Source organism: Erpetoichthys calabaricus, chromosome 7 (genome assembly GCF_900747795.2).
Source record: "Erpetoichthys calabaricus chromosome 7, fErpCal1.3, whole genome shotgun sequence".
Lineage (NCBI taxonomy): Eukaryota > Metazoa > Chordata > Cladistia > Polypteriformes > Polypteridae > Erpetoichthys > Erpetoichthys calabaricus.
The window spans coordinates 87148221-87175203 of record NC_041400.2 but is presented as its reverse complement, the minus strand read 5'-3'; the positions used below and the strand labels follow the sequence as shown (position 1 = coordinate 87175203).

The 26983-nt window shown below is 41.3% G+C and overlaps 1 protein-coding gene across 8 annotated transcripts in view; it reads left to right on the top strand.

Moving 5' to 3' along the window:
• The window catches only part of elavl2 (ELAV like neuron-specific RNA binding protein 2), a 589373-nt gene that overhangs the window by 233111 nt on the left and 329279 nt on the right, over nt 1–26983 (top strand). For all 8 annotated transcript variants that reach the window (XM_051930137.1, XM_051930138.1, XM_051930135.1 and 5 more), the window contains one exon: nt 6269–6372. In XM_051930137.1, the coding sequence (XP_051786097.1) occupies nt 6269–6372 (104 nt within the window). The remainder of the gene's footprint in view (nt 1–6268; nt 6373–26983) is intronic.

Sequence of the window (26983 nt, the reverse complement as noted above, 5' to 3'; positions counted from 1 at the left end):
CTACTGTCCTGTAGACCTTCCCTTTCACTCTTGCTGATACCCATCTGTCACAAATTACTCCTGACACTCTTCTCCACCCATTCCACCCTGCCTGCACTCTTTTTCACCTCTCTTCCACAATCCCCATTACTCTGTACTGTTGATACCAATTATTTAAACTCCTCCAACTTCACCAACTCTACTCGTTGCATCCTCACCATTCCACTGACCTCCCTGTCATTTACACACACGTATTGTCTTGTTCCTACTGACATTCATTCCTCTCCTCTCTAGAGCATATCTCTACCTCTCCAGTAGGGAATCCATTCCCGAGAATTCGGGAATCCCGAATTTCATTCCCGGGAATCCCGGGCATCTAACATGTGAGCGGTTTTAGAATGACCAACACTTTTAATAAAACTACTGCAATATGTTGACACAAATAAAAGACTAACCTTATCTACAAGCAGTTCACGCTGTCATAGAAGTACATGCATCTTTAGTTTCGGTAATAAGAGCATAGAAATCACAACGTCCTCACAGATGGCGCAGTGATAGTGCTGCTGCTTTGCAGTAAGGAGACTGTGTAAAATTATGGGGTCGCTTCCCGGTTCCTCCCTGTGTGGACAGCGATTTGAGTACTGAGAAAAGCGCTATATAAATGTAATTTATTATTATTATTGTGTCCAGCGTGCGGTCGTCCATGTGAGAGCGCACCTTCGTGCAGAAGTAGCCAGCCGCTGAGAAAGCATGCTCTGCCTCCACTGAAGTAGGCGGCACAATCATCAGATACTGATACACTTGTTCTAAACGACACCTGCGCTCGCCATTGCGCTGAAACACCGCCATTTCAGCTTTTACTGATGCATCCAGTTTCATGTCATCATTCTGTGATAGCAAGTTTCTTGAAACAGATAATGCGGATGCAACAGACTGATGCATTGCAATTTCAAGTTGCTGTTCAAAGCTGTTGTCTGTTGAAGTGCAAGCTGCAGCAATGGCGCCACCTTAATTATTTTCAACTATAACTCTGTTATTTCTTGATTGATTTTTACACACTATATATGCAAGCTTGGCCATTCCCGGTAATTACAGCAGTTTCATTCCCGGGAATGCGGAAATGAAAAATGTCCAGGAATGGATTCCCTACTCTCCAGGGTCTTCTCAACCTGCTCCCTACTATCGCTTCAGATCACAATGTCATCAGCAAACATCATAGTCCACGGAGACTCCTGTCTAGTCTCGTCTGTCAACCTATCCATCACCATTGCAAATAAGAAAGGGCTCAGAGCCGATCCCTGATGTAATCCCACCTCCACCTTGAATGCATCTGTCACTCCTACTGCAGACCTCACCACGGTCACACTTCCTTCGTACATATCCTGTACAACTCTTGCATACTTCTCTGCCACTCCAGACTTCCTCATACAATACCACAACTCCTGTCGAGGCACCTTGTCATATGCTTTCTCCAGGTCCACAAAGACGCAATGCAGTTCCTTCTGGCCTTCTCTATACTTCTCCATCAACACCCTCAGAACAAATATCGCATCTGTGGTGCTCTTTCCTGGCATGAAGCCATACTGCTGCTCACTAATCATCACCTCACTTCTTAACCTGGCTTCCACTACTCTTTCCCCTAACTTCATGCTGTGGCTCATTAATTTTATTCCCCTGTAGTTACCACAGTCCTGCACATCCCCCTTATTCTTAAATATCAGCACCAGTACTCTTCTCCACTCCTCAAGCATCCTCTCACCTTCCAAGATTCCATCCTCTTCATAGCTGTCCTTATTTCCTCCTTGCTAATCCGTTGCACTTCCTGATTCACTATCTTCACATCATCCAACCTCTCTTTTCTCTCTCTCTCTTGTTCTCTTCATTCATCAGCCTCTCAAAGTAGTCTTTCCATCTGCTCAACACACCCTCCTCGCTTGTGAGTATGTTTCCATCTTTATCCTATATTACTCTAACCTGCTGCACATCTTTCCCACCTCAGTCCCTCTGTCTAGCCAATTGGTACAAGTCATTTTCTCCCTCTTTAGTGTCGAACCTCTCATACAACTCCTCATATACCTTTTGTCTAGCCTTTGCCAGCTCTCTCTTCACCTTGCGCCTTATCTCCTTGTATTCTTGTCTACTTTCTGCATCTCTGACTTTCCCACTTCTTCTTTGCCATCCTCTTCCTCTTTATACTCTCCTATACTTCCCCATTCCACCACCAGGTTTCCTTTTCCTCCTTCCTCTGTCCAGATGTCACACCAAGCACCCTTCTTGCTGCCACCCTTACTACATCTGCTGTAGTTTCCCAACTGTCTGGTAATTCTTCACTACCACCCAGTGCCTGTCTCATCTTCTCCTTAAACTCAACCTTGCAGTTTTCCTTTTTCAACTTCCGTTTGATCCTTGGCTCTGCCCTCGCTCTATTCCTATTCTTGTTCTCCATCATCCTACAGACCACCATCCTATGCTGCTTAACTGCACTTTCCTCTACCACCACTTTGCAGTCTTCAGTCTCCTTCAGGTTGACTCTTCTGCATAGGATGTAATCTACTTGTGTGCATCTTCCTCCACTCTTGTACGTAACCCTATGTTCCTCCCTCTTCTTAAAATACGTGTTCACCACAGCCATGTCCATCCTTTTAGCAAAATCCACTATCCTCTGGCCTTCTTCATTCCACCATACCTACCCATCACCTCCTAGTCTCTTCTGTTCCTTTCACCAATGTGTCCATTGAAATCCGCTCCAATCACCACTTTCTGTCCCTTGGGTACACTGTTTATCACTTCATCCAACTCACTCCAAAAATCATTTCTCACCCATTGCACACCCAACTTGCGGGGTATATGCACTAACAATATTCACCATCACACCTGCAATTTCCAGCTTAATAATCATTACTCTGTCTGACACTCTTTTCGCATCCAAAATACTCTTGACATACTGTTCCTTCAGAATAACCCCTACTCCATTTCTCCTCCTATCCATACCATCCATCCATCCATTTTCCAACCCACTGAATCCGAACACAGGGTCACGGGGGGTCTGCTGGAGCCAATTCCAGCCAACACAGGGCACAAGGCAGGAACCAATCCTGGGCAGGGTGCCAACCCACCGCAGGACACACACAAACACACCAAGCACACACTAGGGCCAATTTAGAATCGCCAATCCACCTAACCTGCATGTCTGTGGACTGTGGGAGGAAACCTACGCAGACACGGGGAGAACATACAAACTCCACGCAGGGAGGACCCGGGAAGCGAACCCAGGTCCCCAGGTCTCCCAACTGCGAGGCAGCAGCGCTACCCACTGCGCCACCGTGCCGCCCCTTATCCATACCATGATAGAACAATTTGAATCCACCTCCGATCCACCTGGCCTTACTCCCCTTCCATTTAGTCTCTTGCACGCACAATATATCAGTATACACTGCACTGTATGAATAAATGTCTTCCATATGTATATTCAATAACCCCTTTATAGTTCTTCTATGAAAGCTATAGTCTGTCTTAATTGTTCCATTTTATTTGTAAACTTGGTTTGTTTTGGTAACTGTTGGGTGTTTTTTAGTTTGTAAAGCTCTCCTTTAAATTTGAATAAATTGGACCATGATGCCTATACATAAAACTTCATTTGGCCCCAGGGGAAAATTTGGCTTTTGACAGAATTTCTTTAAATAGATAAAAATGAATAAATATGGTAAGTAAATACACAGACACACTACAGAATAACTATAAAGCAAGAAAATTAAAAAGAAGGAAGTTCTGACTTGGCTGGCAGTATTATGCAGATGTGTTGCTATTGGTATAAAGGAGCCTAAGTAGCGTTTCTTGACACACTTCTGCTGAAGAATTTGTTGGCTGAAAATAGTCCATGTATCAGAGGATGTGCGTCATTGTTCATAATGGCATTTAGTTTTGTTTTAATATCCTCCACTACTACCTCAAGGGGGTCCAGAATGTATCCTATAACTGAGTATGCCTTTTTAATTAGCTTGTTGATTCAGTGGGCCTCTCTTGATGTTACCAACCTAGCACACCATTGCATAGAAAATCTGTGCGGCCATCAGTGTTATAGATGATGTGAAGGATGTCTCTTCCCACATTAAAGGATCCCAGTCTCCTAAGGAAAAAGAGCCTGCTCTGCCCTTCTATAGTTCCTCTGTGTTCTGAAACCAGTATAACCTGTCATTAATATGGACACCCAAGTACATGTAGGACTGGACCACCTCTACATCCATTCTTTAAATACTGAATGGACATATAGGCTCTTTGGTGCAGTCAATTATCAGTTCCTTGGTTTTGCTGATGTTAAGATGCAGGCAATTCTTTGTACCATGAAACAAATGTCTCCACCTTACTCCTTTCTCATTCCCGTTAGTATACAGTAATCCCTCCTCCATCGCGGGGGTTGCGCTCCAGAGCCACCCGCGAAAATAAGAAAATCCGCGAAGTAGAAATGATGCGTTTATATGGTTATTTTTATATCGTCATGCTTGGGTCACAGATTTGCGCAGAAACACAGGAGGTTGTAGAGAGACAGGAACGTTATTCAAACACTGCAAACAAACATTTGTCTCTTTTTCAAAAGTTTAAACTGTGCTCCATGACAAGACAGAGATGACAGTTCCGTCTCACAATTAAAAGAATGCAAACATATCTTCCTCTTCAAAGGAGTGCGCGTCAGGAGCAGATGTCAGAGAGAGAGAGAAAAGCAAACAAATCAATAGGGCTGTTTGGCTTTTAAGTATGCGAAGTACCGCGGCACAAAGCTGTTGAAGGCGGCAGCTCACACCCCCTCCGTCAGGAGCACAGAGAGAGAGAGAGACAGAGAAAAACAAACAAGCACAAATCAATACGTGCCCTTCGAGCTTTTAAGTATGCGAAGCACCGTGCAGCATGTCGCTTCAGGAAGCAGCTTGCAAAGAAGGTAGCAATGTGAATATAATCTTTCAGCATTTTTAGACGAGCGTCCGTATCGTCTAGGTGTGCGAACAGCCCCCTACGTCAGGAGAGAGAGGGAGAAAAGTAAGTTGGGTAGCTTCTCAGCCATCTGCCAATAGCGTCCCTTGTATGAAATCAACTGGGCAAACCAACTGAGGAAGCATGTACCAGAAATTAAAAGACCCATTGTCCGCAGAAATCCGCAAACCAGCAAAAAATCCGCGATATATATTTAAATATGCTTACATATAAAATCCGTGATGGAGTGAAGCCGCGAAAGGCGAAGAGCGATATAGCGAGGGATTGCTGTACCTCATAAGTGCAGAATCATTTCTGCAAGTGACTTGACCTGGGGTTCTATTTGTAGTTGGAGTACAGTGAAGAAAAAATGACAGGACTGTTCCTTGTGATAAGATTTGTTATATTTTAAATAACAAAAAAAAAAAAAATAATTAAATGGAAATATTGACTATCAGTGTGGCATTACACTAAACGATATTACTATTGTTTGACATATTTATTGTAAATCTAGCATTCTTATGCAGTTGCATTTTATAGGTAAAAATCTCTTGAATGCATTCAGTGGAAGGTGTATATAAAAGCATGCTTTAATTTTTATGCTATATGAATGACTTTTTTTTTTTTTTTTTTTTTTTTTTTTTGTTAATCCTCAAATGTCTTCTGGACATTATTGTAAAGGCACTTAAGCAGTTTTAGTTCTGTGTGGTAGTGCTTTGCCAAATCTGCCAAAAAAATATTCCTTATCTGTATTTTGTAAAATTCAGGTAGTTTTGTTTTGATAGATTTTGTCTTGTGACGAATGCCTTACATGCAAAGACATGTTTGCTTTTTAAGCTAATTCAGTGCTATGTTTTTTGGACAAATATTGAAGGAGTGCTATGCATCCAGTTGTCAAGCTATTTGTCAAAAAGTCTCAAAAGACTGGCAAGTTGTTATCCCATTTTCTTAATTATGGAAATGTTATCCTAGGTAAGAGGATACCAATGAATGAAACTGTAGCCTAATATGACATAGAAATAGGTAACTTGTCTTCTATTTGGAGATGAGCAATTTAGCTTTTAAAGTGATCTATAAAGATTTTGACATAAAAAAAATTACATACTATTGTATTAGGTGAAATCCTTTACTTGGACTGAACCTTTCAGATTAGGCTTGACTGTAGGTTTTTCACGACTAAACAAATTTAAATATTTGAAATTGTCAGTTAAAATGAAGCAAAGATTTCTTTCTTTTAATCTTCTCAAAACATGTGCATTCTCAAGCATTACATCACGCTTTTGGCAATGCAGTGTGGATAAAAATCTTCTCTCTCTGTTTTCAGGACAAAGCCTAGGATATGGATTTGTGAACTATGTGGACCCAAAAGATGCAGAAAAAGCCATCAACACTTTAAATGGCTTGAGACTTCAGACCAAAACAATTAAGGTGAGACACATACAAGTAAGGTTATGTATTTCTTTTAAGTTTTATGATGATTATATACAATTAAAGACCCAAGTATTTAATACAGAAAACAGGTACAATGCAACAGAGATAAAGAATCCTTTCATTAGTATTGGCTAGAATAGAAGTAAGTTTTGAGGTTGCTTAGGAGAATGTTACTAAAGTTTCCTAACACATTTGTGATTTCTCGCTTTGTAAACTCTGAGCGGTTAAAGTAGTCTCCCGTAATGTGGCTGTGCTGAGATCTAGTGGGGCTAGTCTCTGTGCCCTCAGCCAAAGAAAAGGTGGTTGAAGTGTTTCTTGAATGCTCTTTGGATTGATGTTTTCCAAAAATACTGTAGGTTCCTCTGGTTGGTGGTTTGGGTTTTGTGTGTGGGCCCTGTGGGGGTATATATGTTATTGTATATATAATTTTGTTTTAGTGTCTCTTTAGCCATGTAGAGGTAAGGACAATAGCTAGATTTCAGAGATGTTTTGGACCATGTTTTAATTGCCAAGTGAATTTGGAGTCTGTCCTTTTTATACAATACTTGAATAAATGTGGAGTGGAACAGTTTTTACTTGTCTTTCATTATCTGTATTGGGAGAAATTGAGTTTTACACATGTTAAATGGAAAATCTAAACCTTAGCTGGATCATATCCTTTTCATGAAAATAAAGCACAGAAGTACAGTCAAAGCCAATTTAAGATTTGGTGTTAAATCTGGACACTTGCAGATATTTTATTGTCCAGTAGTCGTCTTCAGTGTATACGGCAACATTTTTTAGCTGGTCATGATGTAGTAGGGAGAAGAATCTGCACCTTTAAATTTCAGTTCATGGTTCTCTTGGGTGATAGTGGATTACTCTCCATTTCAGAGGTGAGGCAATGCTAAACCTGCAACAATTCCTTCTAGCTTAACCCCAAATGCAACAATTTTAGTTTGTTACTCAGCCAGACATGTTTGACCTGTGGAATGTAATGTGAACTATTGACATAACTGGCATTTGAAAAATGTATTTTATTTTAAGTGAAATACCTAATCACACCTTCATGTGTAATTTCAGAATTCTCTAAAACAATGCATAAGTCTGAGATAGCACCTCACTTTGTTTTGCACAACCTTGTTAATTAAGTAATAGGATTTGAATGAGTAGAACTAATGAAAAATGCATACAAGCAGCATTAGAGATTTTGTTTGCAATAAACAAAATGTCTTAATCTGCTTTTCAGTGGCATAAATAAGCAAATTTGATAGGGCCTGGCTAGTATACGTCTTGTTAGACACTGTTCTTTATTGCAGATGCTGGCTGTAAAGGTGAGTGCAGTGTAAAGATGGTTTCAGGTACAAATAAACCACTTCTGACAAATGATCTGGCAACTTAGAGAATTACCATGAGGGGAGAGGCAGATTAAAGTTGTCAGTGCTTCTGTTAACTACGCAAAGTTATATTATTGGAGGCTGTGATGGTTCAGATTACGGTGAAGAGTCATGTTACTTTCAGGGTTTCCATTTTTAGAGCTGTGATTGATTGCTCACCATCTGACTGTGAGGAGTCTTGTTTCCCTTATGCAGTATATACTAGTGTCGGGTCATTTTCCTTACCTCCTTCCCTAACGTTGCCATTGATGATATTCATTGACTGGAATCAGTGAAAATTATATATAATCAAAGTAATTATATATAATCAATTTTAATTTGAAAGTCTATGTATAAATATTTGTGAGAAGGTAATACTGTATGAGCTTTAATAATCCAACTTCTGTAGCTGTCAGACTTTCTAGCATACCCATCCTGCATCTCTTCAGGAGAAAATGTACACTCCATTTGGCTGGGTGCTTTTGTGGGTGGTGTTGCCTTAATTTGCCTTTGGCAATTTTAAAAACTTTTTTTTTTTTTTTTTGAGGTCAGTCCTATGTTAAGACTTCAAGTATTGCCCATTTTGTGTCCTATTAGACTACATTCAAGGTGGGGAGGCATTGTTGTGCACAAGTTAGCATTACTGTGGTACATGTGTAGCATTATGGGATGCAATACTGCATCTGGATTTGCCCATTTTGAGATTTTTGTACCTGTGTGGGTTTTTCTCTAGGCATTTGGTCTTTCATCCCACATACGGTGGTACCTCTGGTCACGACCGTAATTAGTTCCAAAACTCTGGACGTGACCCGATTTGTAAATATATATTTTTTAAGCACAAAAGTAGTTCATTATACCATAGAATGCACAGTGTAATAGTAAACTAAATGTGAAAACATTGAATAACACTGAGAAAACCTTGAACAACAGAGAGATCTAACATTGTAAGAGTTCGCGCTAGACCCTTACGAACCGCTTGCTGTAAACTTTTGAGTTTTTAGCACAGGGAAAAATAATTAAATGCCACTTCTCTTGCGAAACGTTTCACACCATCCTCTACTGGTTTTAAATCCCTCACCTTCGCCACTCGGATTTTTTTTTTTCAGCAAATCGCCATGAATCTTCCTGGCTTTTCTCGCGTATGATCGGCTCGCTTACGCTATCCCCTGCAAGTTGCTTTTCGTTCAACCACACTAGCAACAGTTTTTTCCACCTCTTCCAGCACTTGAGGCCTCTGCTTGGTTAACATTATAACTCCTTTTGCAACATCAGCTGCTTTGTTAGGCCCTGTATACGCAAACAAAAGAAAATCGGAAACTGAGAATGGGAAATCATTGGCGCATACAAACGCGCTAAGGGAAATTGGCCGCCAGTGTTTTTCTTTGCCAGCAGAGCATGTGGTCGTGAACAGATGCAAAATTTTGCCAAACTTTTTGATCATAACCCGATTTGTACGTGTTCAGAAACGTTTGTGACCAGAGGTTCTACTGTATCTAGGCACTTGCAGGTTAGTGTCCAAATTGAGCCCTTTGTAAGCAGAGGCGTGTGCATGAGTGGGCCTTAGAAAAGGGTGAAAACTGTGCAAAGCTAATTCTTGATCTCTGCCCTGTTTAGGGCTTCAAAATGTTTGGTTTCATCCACTACATGTTTGTCGATTCCAAGTGATTTTTCTATTCCCCAAAGCATATAACAAACTGTAAACATAAAATCCTTAACATATAATTGTTTTGCACAGACTATTTTACTACAAAGACTGCCTGTGTACACCATGAGAGCTCTAAGTAGGCTGCTATGTTTAAGTGAATGATGTTGACACAATTTATATCAAGCTACTCCATTAGGTTTTTTTGCTAGAGTGGAATAGATTGATGTGGTTGCTGTGCTGTTTGTCTTTTGGCAGACTCACCATTTTGTGCTTCATCTGTCCGTACATCTTAAATTTGAATTGATTTTTTTTCCTGTTGTATCAAAGTTTTGTTGATGGGTTTAATTTTCTCTACAGAATATTTGTAGATGTCTTTTCATATAAATTTCTGCTTTTCCAGGGTGTGTGATTATTTGACCTAGAGAAGCAATGTATCATTCTTGCTATTTTTCAAACCATAGGTAATGGGCAAGTGAGGATTAAGTTAACAGATGAGTATTAAGAATCTGAATCACTGGCTCTGTTACACTAACACCATTTCTACTCCTATAGGACTAAAGCAGAAAGTACATTTATAATTGATGCAAAATTTGGGAAATTCATAGATTACCAATGGGCTATATGCACATGATAGTGCTGATGTAGTTGAAATTTCAGATTGCTCAGTTACTTCTGTTGTCCATATTGTAGTTGTGATTTTTGTTTAGTGGTGAGAATATCAGAGAAAAACATTTCGATGTACAGAGAGCTCTGCAGCTGAACACTATGTACCTTTTTATGTTGAGCTTCCAGTAAGTACAACAAGATACTTCGTTTTTGTCCATTTTCCTCTAATGCAGAAATCTGATCTTAATGGATCATCGCTATCTAGAGAGAGAGAGAGAGAGAGAGAGAGAGAGAGAGAGAGAGCGCTTTATGCTTCGTCCCCATACCACAGTTTATATCCGGCATTTGAAGAAAAAAAATTTTTTTTTTTTTTTTTTTTGCTAGACAGGGTCTGAGATAGGGTGTGGTGTCTGTTGAAGAAGGAAGCAGTTCTATATTGTTTGAGTGGAACAATTTCTCCATTCCACTTTAAAGACGGCGGTTTTGGGAGAGGAGAAAGTGACTAATGGAGGATGATGCACCAGGCAAGAAGGGGGATGATAAAATCCTTGAGGACCATGACTACACTTCGGCTCTGGATCCAGCAGTTGTCAACCTAGTGCTTGATGATGACATGCCTCTCAGAAGGGAGAACCTCCAGCTGGGGAAATATATTGACTGTCTTACCATGAGGCAGCAGTTTTGGCATTCAATGTTTTAGTGGCTCAGATGGAGACATTTGCCTTTTTACAAGATAAGATGTCCAGCAGACTTGTAGTGTATTGTAGAGATGGTACCGAGCACTGCAATGGATAGATTCTCTGCTCTTTACATGGCTATTTGAGGTGTTTTGCTAGTAAAAGGATTGCTTGCCTTTTGGCACACTAGTTGGAAAAAGCACATGTGACCGTGCAGAGTTGGTTTTTATAGGCACTCCTACTATTGATGATATAATGCCAGCTCAGTCTTTTGGTGACTCATCCATGGCTGATATAACTTATCCAGCACTGTTGCAGTATTAAGCTTACATACATATTCACCTGTCCCTGAATAAAGTTTAATGACTAATTATTGAAGTTACTTATAGCGAAGCCTAAAGTAATCACACAGTTGTCCCATGGAAGTTCACAGTAGACAAGTTTTTAATATGCCTGGATATTACCATCGTAATTGTGGCTGTAGCTTGAAACATATGTAGTTTGAAACCCTTCTCCTTTTTAGCTCCTGATGTTTGTCACAATTTTTGAATAAGGTGACTTTTATGTTGTAAGTCTGAGAATGTCTTGAAATTACTGGCTACACTGTTTTAATATACATGCCAGAAGTACTACAGCTGGCTGATGTGAAATCTGGAAGACCGTGTGTGCATAGCCTATTGACTAGCTGCAGAAGATGGTGTAAACCATATGTTCTCAATGCTTTGGAATATACTGTTATCGTGTGGTTTTTATATGCAATGTAATTTGATCAATATATGAGATATTGTAGGTTTTATTTTATTATGTATATGGTATGCTCATGTAGTTGTCAGTCCAATCAGATGTTTAGTAGCCTTATTTCCTGAGCATAAATGTTTTTCTCTACTAGTGTAGTTCATAATACTGTCTTGGCTTTGTCAGTGTTTGTTATACAGTGTATTAAGAAAAATATTTAGACCCCTTTTTTTTTGTTATATTACAACTTATTTTTTTTCCCTCACTCAGTACCTTAAGATGAAAATTGAAAATGATTTTTGATATTTTTCAAAGTTTATTAAAAACAAAAATACTGAAATCATATTTAAACAAGTGTTCAGATTTTTTTTTTTTTAAATTTTGTATGAAACTTAAAATTTGCCTCAAGCATATCAGTGAAATGTTCCAACACCTTGTTTGGAGTCCACCTGTGGACAATTCGTTTGATTGGACAGGATTGTTCAAAGGTACACACCTGACTTTAGAAGCTGATGGTTTATCAAAGAAAAGACAGTTATGAGGTGTTTAGGAATTGTCTACAGAGCTTGGAGACATGATTATGTTGACAGAGATCAGTGGAAGGCTTAAGAAAATCCTGCAGCATTGAAGGTTCTCTAGCATATTTGTTTTCAGAATTCTTAAAACTTTGGGGAAAACTGACTCTTCTAGAGCTGCCCTCCCAGCCAAATGGAGCAATCATGGATAAAGGGCCATGGTAAGAGATGTGACAGAGAACCTAATGAAGCTCCAGATAACCCTTGTGGCGAATGAAGAAACGTCTAGAACAGTGGTTCTTAACCTTGTTGGAGGTACTGAACCCTACCAGTTTCATATGCACATTCACCGAACCCTTCTTTATTGAAAAATAAAATATGATTTTTTTCAAATTCAAGACATAGGTATATGTTTTACTGGTTTACAAAATGAATCGTGTATTAACATCACTGAGTTCAAAGAACAAAACCAATATAATGCATGAATTCACAACAAATTACATACCTTTTCACAAGGACATAACCTTTTTTAATACTACCACACTGAAATGATTTTAATTTTTAAACTTATGTATTCCAATAATAAACTTATTGTATTATGCTATTTTTATCATTTTAACACACACCCATCACCTAATTTTCACCAGGCTACAATAATAATGAATATTTACTGCAAATCAGTGTGACTTCTGCTGTTGCCTTTGAGAGACCAGTTCAGAAATGCGTGGCTTCACCTTGGCAATTGCCACTCTCATGTCATTTTCACAACAAAGTCTGTTCCTTTTCTTCGTTTTTATGTCCAGCATCCTCGAAAACAGATTGCTTGCAAAGATATGTTGTAACAAACGGTATAAAAATTTCCAGGGCTTTCCTAGCAATAGTAGGATAACTTACCATTTGTCGACACCAAAACGATGAGAGCGTTGTTGGTCTGAAGAGTTGCTGTTGAATCTGGCTCTGCTGAATTTCAATGATTTCGTCAAGGTATTCATCATTGACATCTGCTGTCTCAATGTCAAACGTAAACGGCTGTCTCACCCATGCTGGATATGACTCTCTTGTAGGGAAGTATCCGTCGAGAGACTTTGCAAGCTCATCTAAGTGCGTGGCAACTGCTTGCTTCAGTTCCGTAGGTACAGAAATATTTCCAATTCCAGACACATCTTCGATCTTACTTACACAGTCGTCCAGCATGGGAAAGTTTGCGAAGTTATCATTCTTTGTTCGTCGTTTCCATAGCGGCAGCTTTTTTTGAAAAGCCTTCAGGTTTTCTTCCGCTTCGATGATGTTGACTCCCCCACCCTGCATCTGCTGATTGAGATGATTAAGAGCTGCGAATATATCGGCCATGTACGCTAAAATGAGAATGAACCTAGAATTTTTAAAACAATCTGCATGACGATGTTGGTGCTCTTGTAAAAACTGAGTTAATTCCACAACCATAGCAAAAACACGATTCAGCACCCGTCCCCTGGATAACCACCGAACGTTAGAATGGTACAAGAAGTACCTCGAATTCAGAACCCATTTCTTTACACAGCTCACTGAAAATGTGGTGCCTTATCGCACAATTTCGCACATAGTTCACACATTCAACTACAATTTTTAATACTTCCGTCATTTCTGGAGGCAAGGTTTTTGTTGCCAGCACATGCCTGTGCAGAATACAATGTGTAACAATGATGTGTGGTGTGTCAGCTTTCACTAGCGCACCAAAACCAGACTTTCTTCCCAACATGACTGGAGCTCCGTCCGTACAAACTGCAGAAACCATATCCCACGAAAGATTGCTGCCTCTGAAGAAGTCATCCACAAGTTTCTTCACATCGGCTGCCTTAGTTGTTGTTGTAAGAGGCTTACAAAATAAAAAATCTTCCTTTATTATGTCATCTTTCACATAGCGCACAAATACAGCAAGTTGACTTAGATTAGAAACGTCTGTGGTCTCGTCGAGTTTGAGGCTGAATTTTGTCGGGCTTGAAATTAGATCTGCAACTACTTGAACTAAGATGTCTTTGCTCATATCCTCTATTCTGTCGTTGATGGTGTCATTTGAAAGAGGAATTTGTGATAATTTAACTTCGGTTGCTTTTCCCAGCATCAGATTCGCCATCTTCAACACAGCTGGTTTTATGAGTGTTTCACCAATGGTGTGTGGTTTGCCCTGCTTTGAGATCAGGTAAGCAACTTCGTACGATGCTGTTAGGATCGGTTTGTTGATGGGTACAAAACCGAGAGCAGGCAGAGTGGCCTTTTCATCAAATCTGGCTCTCTTTATCTTGAATTCAGCAAGCGTTGTGTTCTTGTATTCCCCATCTCCATGTAGGTTAAGGAAGTGTTCTTTTAGTTTTGCCAGTACTAGACTAGAATTGCTTAACTTGGCATTACAAATCATGCAGATAGGACGCTGACTCCCATCACGTTCTGTTATATATGTGAATCCATGTTGTACATATTCGTCCAACCACTTTCTTTTTTTGTTCGACATAGTTAGTATACGATTTTAAATATTAAGAAAGAAATCTGACGACATACTATCAGGACAGTCACAAGTCGACTACTGAGTGCACCAAATTCCCTGCAGCACCGATTGGCTGAACAATGTAGCGTAATTAGTTACAGCTAATGATGACCAAGCCGGGTGTGTCATACGAATCATATGAGTCGGGTGCATGTCTTGACCTCCCGGCGCCGAACCCCTGAGACTGACTCACCGAACCCCTAAGGTTCGATCGAACCCAGGTTAAGAACCACTGGTCTAGAAGGACAACCATCTCTTCTGGTTAGACCAAAGCCACTTCTCAGTAAACACGTATGAAAGCCTACTTGGTGTTTGCAAGAAGGTATCTTAAGGACTCTTAGACTGAGAAAAACATTCTTTGTCATGTTTGGAGAAAACTGGGCACCACTGATCACTAGTGTAATAACATTTCGAGTGGTGAAACATGGTGTGGCAGCATCATGTTGTGGAGATGTTTGTAAGCAGAAGACACACAGAGCAGGTTTTCATTATATCTCTCTATTTTGCTCAGTTTAGTGCTTCCTCAACTCCAGCCTCCAATATGCCCTGAGCTGAAGCTTCATCTTTGAACAGGTCAGTGGTCTGAAGTGCATAGTAAAGCCACAAATGTGGCTTAGGAACAGCTCTGGTAATGTCCTTTAAGTTGCCAAGCCAGAGCCTGGTCTTGAACCCCCAATCAATCATCACTGGAGAAACCTGAAAATACCTGTTCAACAATGGCCTCCATCCAGCATGATAGAGCTTGAGGTATATGCAGAGAATGATGGCAGAAACATTCTCAAATCCTAGTATGCCAAGCTTGTTTCTTCATACCAGGAAGAAATTCAGGCTGTAATCATTGCCAAAGGTGTTTCAACTAAGTGCTCAATAAAGGTGGAGCCATCTTAACAGCATTATAGGCCCCAGGCAAAGCAGTGCAGTGTCCCTACCTACACAACCAATTTATTTATTTTTTTAAATAAATTTGCAGACATTCCTCAAATCTTGTTTTTGTTTTCACTCTTGGAAGCATTGGGTTTTTTTAGTACAAGGCTGCGACATAGTAAAATGTAAAAAAGGGGAAGGAGTCTGTATATTTTCTGAATCCACTGTATTTGCACACCACACATTAAACTTGCTTTTTTAGTTTGATCACTAGCCTCATGTTGTACCTTTTTAGAAAGGCATTTAAAAAACATATGTATGTGTGTGTATATGTATATATATGTATATATCTATACTAATAAAAGGCAAAGCCCTCACTGACTGGCTGACTGACTCATCACTAATTCTCCAACTTCCCGTGTAGGTGGAAGGCTGAAATTTGGCAGGCTCATTCCTTACAGCTTACTTACAAATGTTAAGCAGGTTTCATTTCGAAATTCAAAGCGTAACGGTCATAACTGGAACCTACTTTCGTATACTGTATACAGCCATAGCGGGCAGCTCAGTCGCCGTGTGAGGTGGTTGCGTCTTGCATCATGACACCTCCCACGTGATCGAGTGCCTGCCCATATAAGGTAAATATTCGCGGGTGAAGGACTGTGCTTAGCATATTCATAAGTGCGGCTGCTACGGAAATCGGCAGTCTTCGCTGCGCTGTGTTCATTCCTTTCCTTGCTTCGCCAAGGAAGCAGAATTTTCACAGCTTTTATAAACAAACGACATATAAGGCCGTCCTTTTTCCTTGCTTCGCCAAGGAACCAGCCTTTTTATTTAATCCACGTGTTCTCCACTGTTTTATTGTTCATTTGTTAAGATTGTTAGTTATTGTGTAGGTATTTTACACTTAGTTTACTGTTCAGGTACCCATTTGCTGTTTTGTTCGTTTATTACAATTATAGTTATTTGAATCCTTTTCTTTGCCTGACTGCCTGCCCATATAAGGCGCTCCGCAGTTTTTTTGTGAAGCGGTCTTTACACAGCATCTTTGCTGTGTTATAAACGAACGCCATATAAGGCTGTCCTTTCTCCTTGCTTCGCGGTTCTCTACTGTTTTATTGTTCATTTATTATGATTGTTATAGTTATTCTGTAGGTATTTTATACTTTGTTTACTGATCAAGTACCCATTCCCTTTATTCTTCCAACTGTACCCCATTTAACATGTCTATCGAGGTGATCACCATCAATCAAAGAACTATCACTTACCGAGTGGTGTCCATGCCCAGAGATGGCGCCTGCCTTTTCCATTCTCTGTGTTACATATTACACGGACATATCAGGCTCACTTTTGATATCTGCAGGAACATTGTGTCTTATGTATTAAATGACTGGGACAGGTTCAAAGTGTGGACTGATGATGGTACAGGAGATAATTATAGTACACAGGAGCACTATAAGACTGAAATGCTTAAGCCCTTCACCTATGGTTCTGTATGTGAGTTGATGGCTGCCGCTGAATTGTTTCGTTGTCGCTTTCAAGTGTACCGAAATGGCCAAATATTTTACATCTTTGGAGAACCGTCAATGCCTCTTAAACATCTTAGATTCACAGGTGACGATTTGAGTAGTGGACACTTTGATGTTTATGAATATTTCATCTCTCAAAAGATCGATGTGAAGTTATTGATGAAGCCAGCTGTATGCTTATATCGATTGACACATACCGAATGTCAGTTCAACACAAATCCAGCTCGAGCCGATTATGACAGCAGCAATCCAAGCTGTGAGAACACAGTAAAAAGGAGACGTATCAGACGTCGTGGTAGATTTTGTGATGCAGCTAGACGGAAGCAACTTCGTGCAGCTGCCGCCAAATACTCGCAGAAAATCCACAAGTTCATAAACACGCTGTGGCTAAATACTCAGAAGCAAATCCACAAGTTCATAGGGACGCTGTGGCTAAATATTCGCAAGCAAATCCACAAGTTCATAGGGACGCTGTCGCTAAATACTCGCAAGCGAATCCACAAGTTCATAGGGACGCTGTCGCTAAATACACGGAGGCAAATCCACAAGTTAATAGAGCTTCTGTTTCTAGATACGATCCCAATAATGAAAAGCGGCTCATACGAAAACAGGTTTGGCTCAAAAAAGCCAATTGTGGATTTGCGTATGACCCAAACATACATTATGAGTCTGACAAAACAGTACACATTGGATCCATGGATGTTCACTGTGACTATTGTCAAGCTCAGAAGTGGAAATGCGAGTCTCCTGGTTTGTGCTGGAACGGTGGTAAAGTCTCTCTCTCACTCCTTTACGTAAGCTTCCTGACCTTCTTGAGGGCCTGTTAAATGGCGAACATCCTCAAAGTGAGCATTTCTTGAACAATATTCGAAAGTACAACAGCGCATTTCAAATGACGTCATTTGGTGCTAACCAAATCGTTGAGGGAAATGTTATGCCTTCATTTAAAGTTCAGGGACAAGTGTATCACTTGATTGGCAGTCTTTTACCTATGCCAAGTGAGGAACACAAATTTCTGCAGATTTATTTCGTCGGGGATGATGAAAAGGAAGCACAAATCCGCTGCACTAATTTTTCTGGACTTAACATACCCCTAGTCAAGCAATTACAAAAAATGCTCCATGACTGTAACACTTACATCCAGGACTTCCACTCCACAATGGACAGAATTTCATATGATCACAAAGACTTCAAAGTTGTCATTCACGCAGACAAAAAACCATTACATGCACACAAAGGCAGATTTAATAAACCCACAGTTCATCAAGTTGGTGTTGTCATCGTTGGGCAAACATTCAAAAATAGAGATATTGTCTTGAAAACCAGAGACAATAAACTACAATGCATTAAGGAAACCCACAGATCCTATGATGCACTTCAATATCCTCTCATGTTCTGCTATGGTGAAGACGGCTATTCTGTGTCTATACCTCAAGTTCATGCTACCAGTAAGTTACCTATGAACAAAACCGTCTCTGCAGCAAACTTCTATTCATACCGGCTTATGATCAGACAACATCATGATAATACTATCCTTTTCTTCCGAACTTTACTAAATCAGTTTTTAGTTGATATGTATGCAAAAATTGAATCCGAAAGACTAAATTATATCAGACTAAATCAGAAAAAACTACGAACTGAAAATTACGTTCACTTAGAAGATGCTATTGACAAAAACAACACTGATTTAATAGAACTTGGTCAAGCTGTGATATTACCATCTTCCTTCACTGGAGGACCTCGCTATATGCACGAGCGTACACAAGATAAAATGACATACGTACGTCATTATGGCCGCCCTGACTTATTCATCACATTTACTTGCAATCCTAAATGGCCTGACATCACTGAAATTCTCCTTCCACGTAAAAAACCTCATGGTCGCCACATCCTTATCAGTCGTGTATTTAATCTCAAGATTCGCAAAATGATAGACTTGCTCACGAAGAGTAACATTTTTGGCTGTACAAATTTCTACATGCACACCATAGAGTGGCAAAAGGGAGGTATTCCCCATGCACACATTCTATTGTGGCTAAAGGATAGGATTAAACCAGCTCTCATCGATCAAGTCATCTGTGCGGAAATTCCTGATCCACAGACTGACCCTGCCCTACACAAAATAGTAAAATCCACCATGATTCACGGCCCCTGTGGACCTCATAATATCAACTCACCCTGCATGATCAACAGAATATGCACTAAGAAGTACCCGCGTCCGTTCATCTCAGCAGAAACTCGGACCAGAGAGGATGGTTACCCTCAGTACCGCCGGCGCGCACCTGCTGATGGAGGTCATACAATTAACATCAAAGGAGTAGATATCGACAACAGATGGGTGGTCCCTTATAGTCCTGTGCTGTCCCGCTTCTTCAATGCTCACATCAATGTCGAATTTTGCAGTTCAGTAAAATCAATCAAATACATCTGCAAGTATATTAACAAGGGAAGTAACCAGGCAGTATTTACAATACAAAATGAAAATGATGAAGTATCTCGAAGCTGGTCGTTACATTAGTAGCTCTGAAGCAGCCTGGCGCATTTTCTGTTTTCCCATTCACGAACTTTTCCCTCCGGTTGTTCATCTTGCTGTGCATCTTGAGAACGGACAAAGAATTTATTTCACAGAAGGCAACGTTGCCAATAAAGTACACAATCCACCACAAACCACCCTTTTAGCATTCTTTGACCTTTGCAAACATGATGATTTTGCAAAGCAACTTCATTATAATGAAATTCCATCATATTATGTGTGGGGAAAACAACATGTTTAGTCGAAGGAAACTGGGCAACCCTGTACCAGGACATTCGGGAGTGAAAAAGGATAATGTACTGGGACGGGTCTACACTGTACACCCGAATAACTCTGAATGCTACCATCTTCGACTGCTGCTCAGCAAAATCACAGGTCCCACATCTTTCAAATCTCTCAGAACAGTTGATGGTGTCCTACATCCGACCTATAAGTCAGCCTGCAGGGCACTCGGTTTATTACATGATATCAACTGGGACGAGACTCTACAGGAAGCTGCTCTGTCTCGCTCACCTCAAAAGATCCGTGAACTGTTTGCTGTCATGTTGGTGTTCTGCCAAATGGAAAACCCCTTAAACCTATGGGGAAAAACATAAAGACAGCATAGCAGAAGATATTAGGAGACAGACTGAAAGAGATCATATACGAACTGAAGTCCACCAGTGGTTAAATTTGATCTATAACAACTGTCTACAGTTGCTTGAAAACTACGTAATTGGTATTGGAGGTCAATCTCCATCATTACGGTTTGCCTTCACCTTTAACAGAACTGGCACAACTTACGTCAAATCCTGAGTACTTGAAAGAGACATCTTACAACACCTCGCAATTGGCCAATATAGTCACAAATAACGAGCGCTTGCTAAATAGTGACCAAAAGTCAGTTTATGAGCAAATCATGAGCAGCATTGCGTCAGCCACCGGCACGGTGTTTTTCCTTGATGCTCCAGGAGGAACTGGTAAGACATTCTTAATAAACCTTCTCCTTACAAAAATCCAAGCAAAATGTAACATTGCCATAGCTGTGGCTTCTTCTGGCATTGCTGCAACTCTTCTAGAGGGTGGCAGAACTGCTCATTCAGCTTTCAAGCTGCCTCTGAACCTCAACCATACTGAATCCCCCATGTGTAACATATCAAAGCAGAGCAACATGGCTGAAGTGCTGCGACATAGTGCATTCATTCCAGATAATAAGCTGACAATGGCACACAGAGCAGGTATTGAGGCTTTAGACAGGACCCTCCAAGACATCCGAAACACCAACAAACTTATGGGAGGCTTGACAGTGTTACTGGCTGGAGACTTCCGCCAAACCCTACCAGTCGTGCCCAGAGGAACACGCTCTGATGAAGTTAAAGCATCTCTGAAATCTTCATACCTGTGGCCACAAATCAATGTTATTACTTTAAAAATAAACATGAGAGTTCATTTGAAAGGCGACAAAAAAGCCGAGGAGTTCTCTGCTCTTCTGATGAGTATAGGTGATGGCACCTTCATACAAGAAAATCGTAAAATAAATATTCCTACAAATCTCTCATCATGAATACTTTACAAAGCCTTCTTCAAAATGTTTACCCCGATGTACGAAATCTCCACCAAAATGACGTGTCATGGTTAAGCGAGAGAGCTATCCTGACACCAAAAAATGACAGGACTACAACTATAAACCACATTTTACTTGAAGAACTACCTTCACAACCAAAAACATATCAATCTGTTGATTCAGTTGTAGAAGTAGAAGACGCGGTACATTATCCGATAGTTTCTCAACACTCTAAATCCTCCAGGCACTCCTGAGCATAATCTCATTTTGAAGGTTGGGGCACCAATAATGTTACTGAGAAACTTACAGCCACCGAAACTTTGTAACGGCACGAGACTTCAGGTGACTTCTCTGCAAAACAACCTAATTCAAGCAACTATTTTTACTGGCAGTGCCTCAGGTGACAGTTTTTATTCCTCGCATCCCCGTTATACCATCTAATCTCCCATTTCAATTCAAACGCGTTCAATTTCCAGTAAGGCTCTGCTTCGCAATGACAATAACTCTCAAGGACAAACACTACAAAAGGTTGGCATTGATTTGAGGCAGGATTGCTTTTCACATGGCCAACTGTATGTTGCATGCTCAAGAGTAAGCTCAGCGCACAGCTTAGTCATATTACAACCGGAGGGCTGAACTGACAATGTCGTATACAAAGAGATCCCTCAGTTTAAAAATTTTTTACTTTTTTCTTAAAAGTATTCAGGCAGTATTTCACCGCTGCGAAGCGTGGGTATTTTGCTTGTATGTATGTATGTATGTGTGTGTATATATATATATATATATATATATATATGTATATGTGTATATATATATATATATATATATATATATATATATATATATATATAAAATAATATACACACACTGTATGCACAACTCATTTATTAAATGAGTTCCTCGCTACCTCATGGAATTCTGGCATATTAGTGAATCACTTTTTTAAAAATTTTTTTTGCTTTATCTATGTTAAAATAACTGGCTAGGATTGGTTTGACTGTACACTTGAACTCTATAGGAATTTCTCCAGTATGTTATTTAAAAAAAAAAAAAAAAAAAAAAAAAAAAAAATTTTCTTCCTTATTCATTGTTCCCCAGTTGCTCAGGTGTCCTATAGTTATCTAGATTTTTTTTTTTTTTGTCCTATCAATTAAACATTTTGCTGTATTTTTTCTATTCTTTATTCACTCACTGTGGACTTAGATGCTTCTGATGCTAACTTAGCATTAGCATTAACGTAGCATTAACCTCTTTTTCACTGAATGCTGAATACTTTCAAAGCAACCCAAGCTTTAATTTTTTTTCTTCTAAAACAGTGTAAAGCTTAAGATAAGGGTGCTTGTCATGAAAACAATCCCTATTATGAGTCTTTCTTTCTCTAGTACTGTTGTAGCTGCGTTTTCCCCAAGTTTCCAAAATTCAGCAGCTCCAACTCAAAAAATGGGATTCAACAAAAGCCTGACGTGCAGAAATGATTCCACAGACAAAATATATTCGTTTTTAAAAGTTTAGTTAAGTTTGAAAGTAAAAACAGTTCACACAAAAAAGAAAATTAAAAGTAGCAAAAAAGGAAAAATTATAATAAGAAAAAATTTAGTTCAAGCTTAATCTTGTTACATCTTAAATCGTTACTAGTCACTTATTTCTGAACCATTTCAAAGCGGTCAGAAAACTGTATGCTTATCCCATTTCTAAACTTAAATGGGTTTATCAAGTCCCTCTTTACAGGGACCTGTTCTAAACAACAACTGAGTTTATTATCTCACTGTATCTCAGTTATAGCAAGAAGATTCTATCTCTTACTAACTTAAAGGGGGGAAAAGACTATACCATTGTCTATGACTATATAAGAAATTATGTTCTATTCAAATAAAGCAAACATTAATATGAGTTTAACTCAAACCTTTAACTTTCTAAAATTGGCCCTTAACATTTCCGGCCCCTAATTGGCTATGCAGGAGCGGAGACAATTACTATACTTCAGTATGAGCCAGTTAACTGTTGTTTTCAAATTACTAACATTAACACTGCAAACAAACACTTTAAAAAATTTCATATTTCAAACATTGGCTGTTTCTTAAAGCAGGCACAGTTTGTTCACGGGTCTGTCCAGTGTGCTGGTTTTGGTCTGCACACAGACTCTTCTGACTGCACCTTTGGCATCTGGCATTGTCTTGATGACTCGACCCATTACTCAGGAATTGCGAGGTGTAGCTTTATCTACAATTAAAACAACGTCCCCTGGTTCAAAATTTCTTCTTGGTGCTAGCCATTTTTGACGTTCTTGAAGTATTGGCAAATACTCTTTAGTCCATCTTTTACAAAACAAATCAGCCATGTATTGAATTTGTTTCCATCGTCTTCTTGGGCATGGTTCATTTTCTGAAACGAGTTCTGGTGGTAATTTAGGTTTTTTCTTCAGTAACAAGTGATTGGGTGTGAGTGGTTCCAAATCATTTGGGTCATCTGATGTCTTTGTAAGGGGTCTGTTATTGAGTATTGATTCCACTCTACAGATCATTGTAGGAAGGTTTTCATCATCGAGTGTTTTTTGGTTTAGTGTTGAATTTAAGATCTTTCTTATGCTCCTGATTTGTCTTTCCCACACTCCAACTTGATGAAAAGCTGATGGTGGATTGAAAATCCATTTGATTTGTTCTTGTCATAGCGTCACTGATTTTTTTGTGTTCCATCTTTTTAATAGCTTCTCGTAGCTCTCTTTCTGCTCCTACAAAATTTGTTCCATTGTTGAGCGTATGATTTTAACTTCTGGATCATCTTCAATGAGTGAATCATTCAGTTGATCTGGTCTTTTTGGCCACTCCTTTTCAGGCTTCAATAAAAAACTTGGACTTTGTGACCATGTGGTGCTTTTGAGAAAGTTTTCCATGCTTAGTCCCCTGGATGCTTGATCAGCTGGGTTAAGAGCAGATGTGACATACTTCCATTGTGAAGGCTGTGAATGATCTCTGATCACGGAGATTCTTTTGGCAACAAAGGTCTTGAACCGAGAGCTTTCATTTGAAATGTATTTTAGCACCGTGGTGCTGTCAGTCCAAAATGTAGATTCTTCTAAGGGCATTTGAAGCTCACCTTTAAGCATTTTGTCCATTTTAACTGCCACAACAGCTGCTGTTAACTCCAATCTTGGAATCGTGACTTGTTTCAATGGTGCAACTCTTGACTTGCCCATCAGGAATGAACAATGCTTTTTGCCCTCTTCATTGGTTAAGACAAGGTAAGTGACAGTGCCATATCCATCTTCACTAGCATCTGCAAAATGGTGCATTTGTGCTGTCTTTATGGTTCCAAACCCGGTAGGTTTGAAGCATCTGTTCACTTTATAGTCTGTAAGTAACTGCAAATCATCCACCCATTTTTTCCATTTCTGAATGTGTTTGACTTCTACTTCTTCATCCCACCCAAATTTCTCTTTGCATAAGTCTCTTAGAATAAGTTTTGCTGGCAGTAGGGCGGGTGCTAGAAAACCATCCATCCATCCATTGTCTCCCGCTTATCCGAGGTCGGGTCGCGGGGGCAGCAGCTTGAGCAGAGATGCCCAGACTTCCCTCTCCCCGGCCACTTCTTCTAGCTCTTCCGGGAGAATCCCAAGGCGTTCCCAGGCCAGTCGAGAGACATAGTCCCTCCAGCGTGTCCTGGGTCTTCCCCGGGGCCTCCTCCCGGTTGGACGTGCCCGGAACACCTCACCAGGGAGGTGTCCAGGAGGCATCCTGATCAGATGCCCGAGCCACCTCATCTGACTCCTCTCGATGCGGAGGAGCAGTGGCTCTACTCTGAGCCCCTCCCGGATGACTGAGCTTCTCACCCTATCTTTAAGGGAGAGCCCAGACACCCTGCGGAGGAAACTCATTTCAGCCGCTTGTATTCGCAATCTCGTTCTTTCGGTCACTACCCATAGCTCATGACCATAGGTGAGGGTAGGAACATAGATCGACTGGTAAATTGAGAGCTTCGCCTTGCGGCTCAGCTCCTTTTTCACCACGACAGACCGATGCAGAGCCCGCATTACTGCGGATGCCGCACCGATCCACCTGTCGATCTCACGCTCCATTCTTCCCTCACTCGTGAACAAGACCCCAAGATACTTGAACTCCTCCACTTGGGGCAGGATCTCGCTACCAACCCTGAGAGGGCACTCCACCCTTTTCCGGCTGAGGACCATGGTCTCGGATTTGGAGGTGCTGATTCTCATCCCAGCCGCTTCACACTCGGCTGCGAACCGATCCAGAGAGAGCTGAAGATCACGGCCTGATGAAGCAAACAGGACAACATCTGCAAAAAGCAGTGACCCAATCCTGAGCCCACCAAACCGGACCCCCTCAACGCCCTGGCTGCGCCTAGAAATTCTGTCCATAAAAGTTATGAACAGAATCGGTGACAAAGGGCAGCCCTGGCGGAGTCCAACTCTCACTGGAAACGGGTTCGACTTACTGCCGGCAATGCGGACCAGGCTCTGGCAATGATCGTACAGGGACCGAACAGCCCTTATCAGGGGGGCCGGTACCCCATACTCTCGGAGTACCCCCCACAGGATTCCCGGAGGGACACGGTTGAATGCCTTTTCCTTTTCCCCTGTCAGAAGTAGCTTCAACTCCCACCTCCGGCAGAACTTCGACCACATCCCGAGGGAGGTGGGGGACATTGAGTCCGAATGGGCCATGTTCCGTGCCTCTATTGTTGAGGCAGCTGACCGGAGCTTTGGCCATAAGGTGGTCGGTGCCTGTCGTGGCGGCAATCCCCGAACCCGTTGGTGGACACCGGCGGTGAAGGATGCCGTCAAGTTGAAGGAGGAGTCCTACAGGACCCTTTTGTCCTGTGGGACCCTGGAGGCAGCTGATAGGTACCGGCAGGCGAAGCAGAATGCAGCTTTGGTGGTTGCTGAGGCAAAAACTCGGGCGTGGGAGGAGTTTGGGGAGGCCATGGAGAACGACTTTCAGACGGCTTCGAGGAGATTCTGGTCCACCATCCGGCGTCTCAGGAAGGGGAAGCAGTGCAGTGTCAACACTGTATATGGTGGGGATGGTGCGCTGCTGACCTCGACTCGGGACGTTGTGGGTCGGTGGGGGGAGTACTTCGAAGACCTCCTCAATCCCATTAACATGCCTTCCAATGAGGAAGCAGAGCTTGGGGACTCAGAGGTGGGCTCCCCCATCTCTGGGACTGAGGTCACTGTGGTGGTCAAAAAACTCCTTGGTGGCAGGGCCCCGGGGGTGGATGAGATACGCCCGGAGTTCCTCAAGGCTCTGGATGTTGTAGGACTGTCCTGGCTGACACGCCTCTGCAACATCGCATGGACATCAGGTACAGTGCCTCTGGATTGGCAGACCGGGGTGGTGGTCTTCCCCTCTTTAAGAAGGGGGATCGGAGGGTGTGTTCCAACTACAGAGGGATCACACTCCTCTGCCTCCCTGGAAAAGTCTATTCAGGGGTCCTGGAGAGGAGGGTCCGTCGGATAGTCGAGCCTCGGATTCAGGAGGAACAGTGTGGTTTTCGTCCTGGTCGTGGAGCAGTGGACCAGCTCTATACCCTTAGCAGGGTCCTGGAGGGTGCATGGGAGTTTGCTCAACCAGTCTACATGTGTTTTGTGGACTTGGAAAAGGCATTCGACCGTGTCCCTCGGGGAATCCTGTGGGGGGTACTCCGAGAGTATGGCTATAAAACCAAGTGGATCATAAACTGAGCTAACAGACAGAATACCACGCCTTGTAGCGGGCTTGTTTTGTAACTTAATCTGAAATTTGAAACTGTCCGTTTCTGTGCACCACTGGACACCCAGGGCACGCTCTGTGGGAAGGAGACTGTGGCTTAAGTCTAAGTCAGTGGTTCTTAACCTGGGTTCGATCGAACCTTAGGGGTTCGGTGAGTCAGTCTCAGGGGTTCGGCGCCGGGAGGTCAAGACATGCACCTGACTCATATGATTCGTATGACACGCCCCGCTTGGTCATCATTAGCTGTAGGTAATTACGCTACATTGTTCGGCCAATCGGTGCTGCAGGGAATTTGGTGCACTCAGTAGTCGACTTGTGACTGTCGTGATAGTATGTTGTGAGATTTCTTTCTTAATATT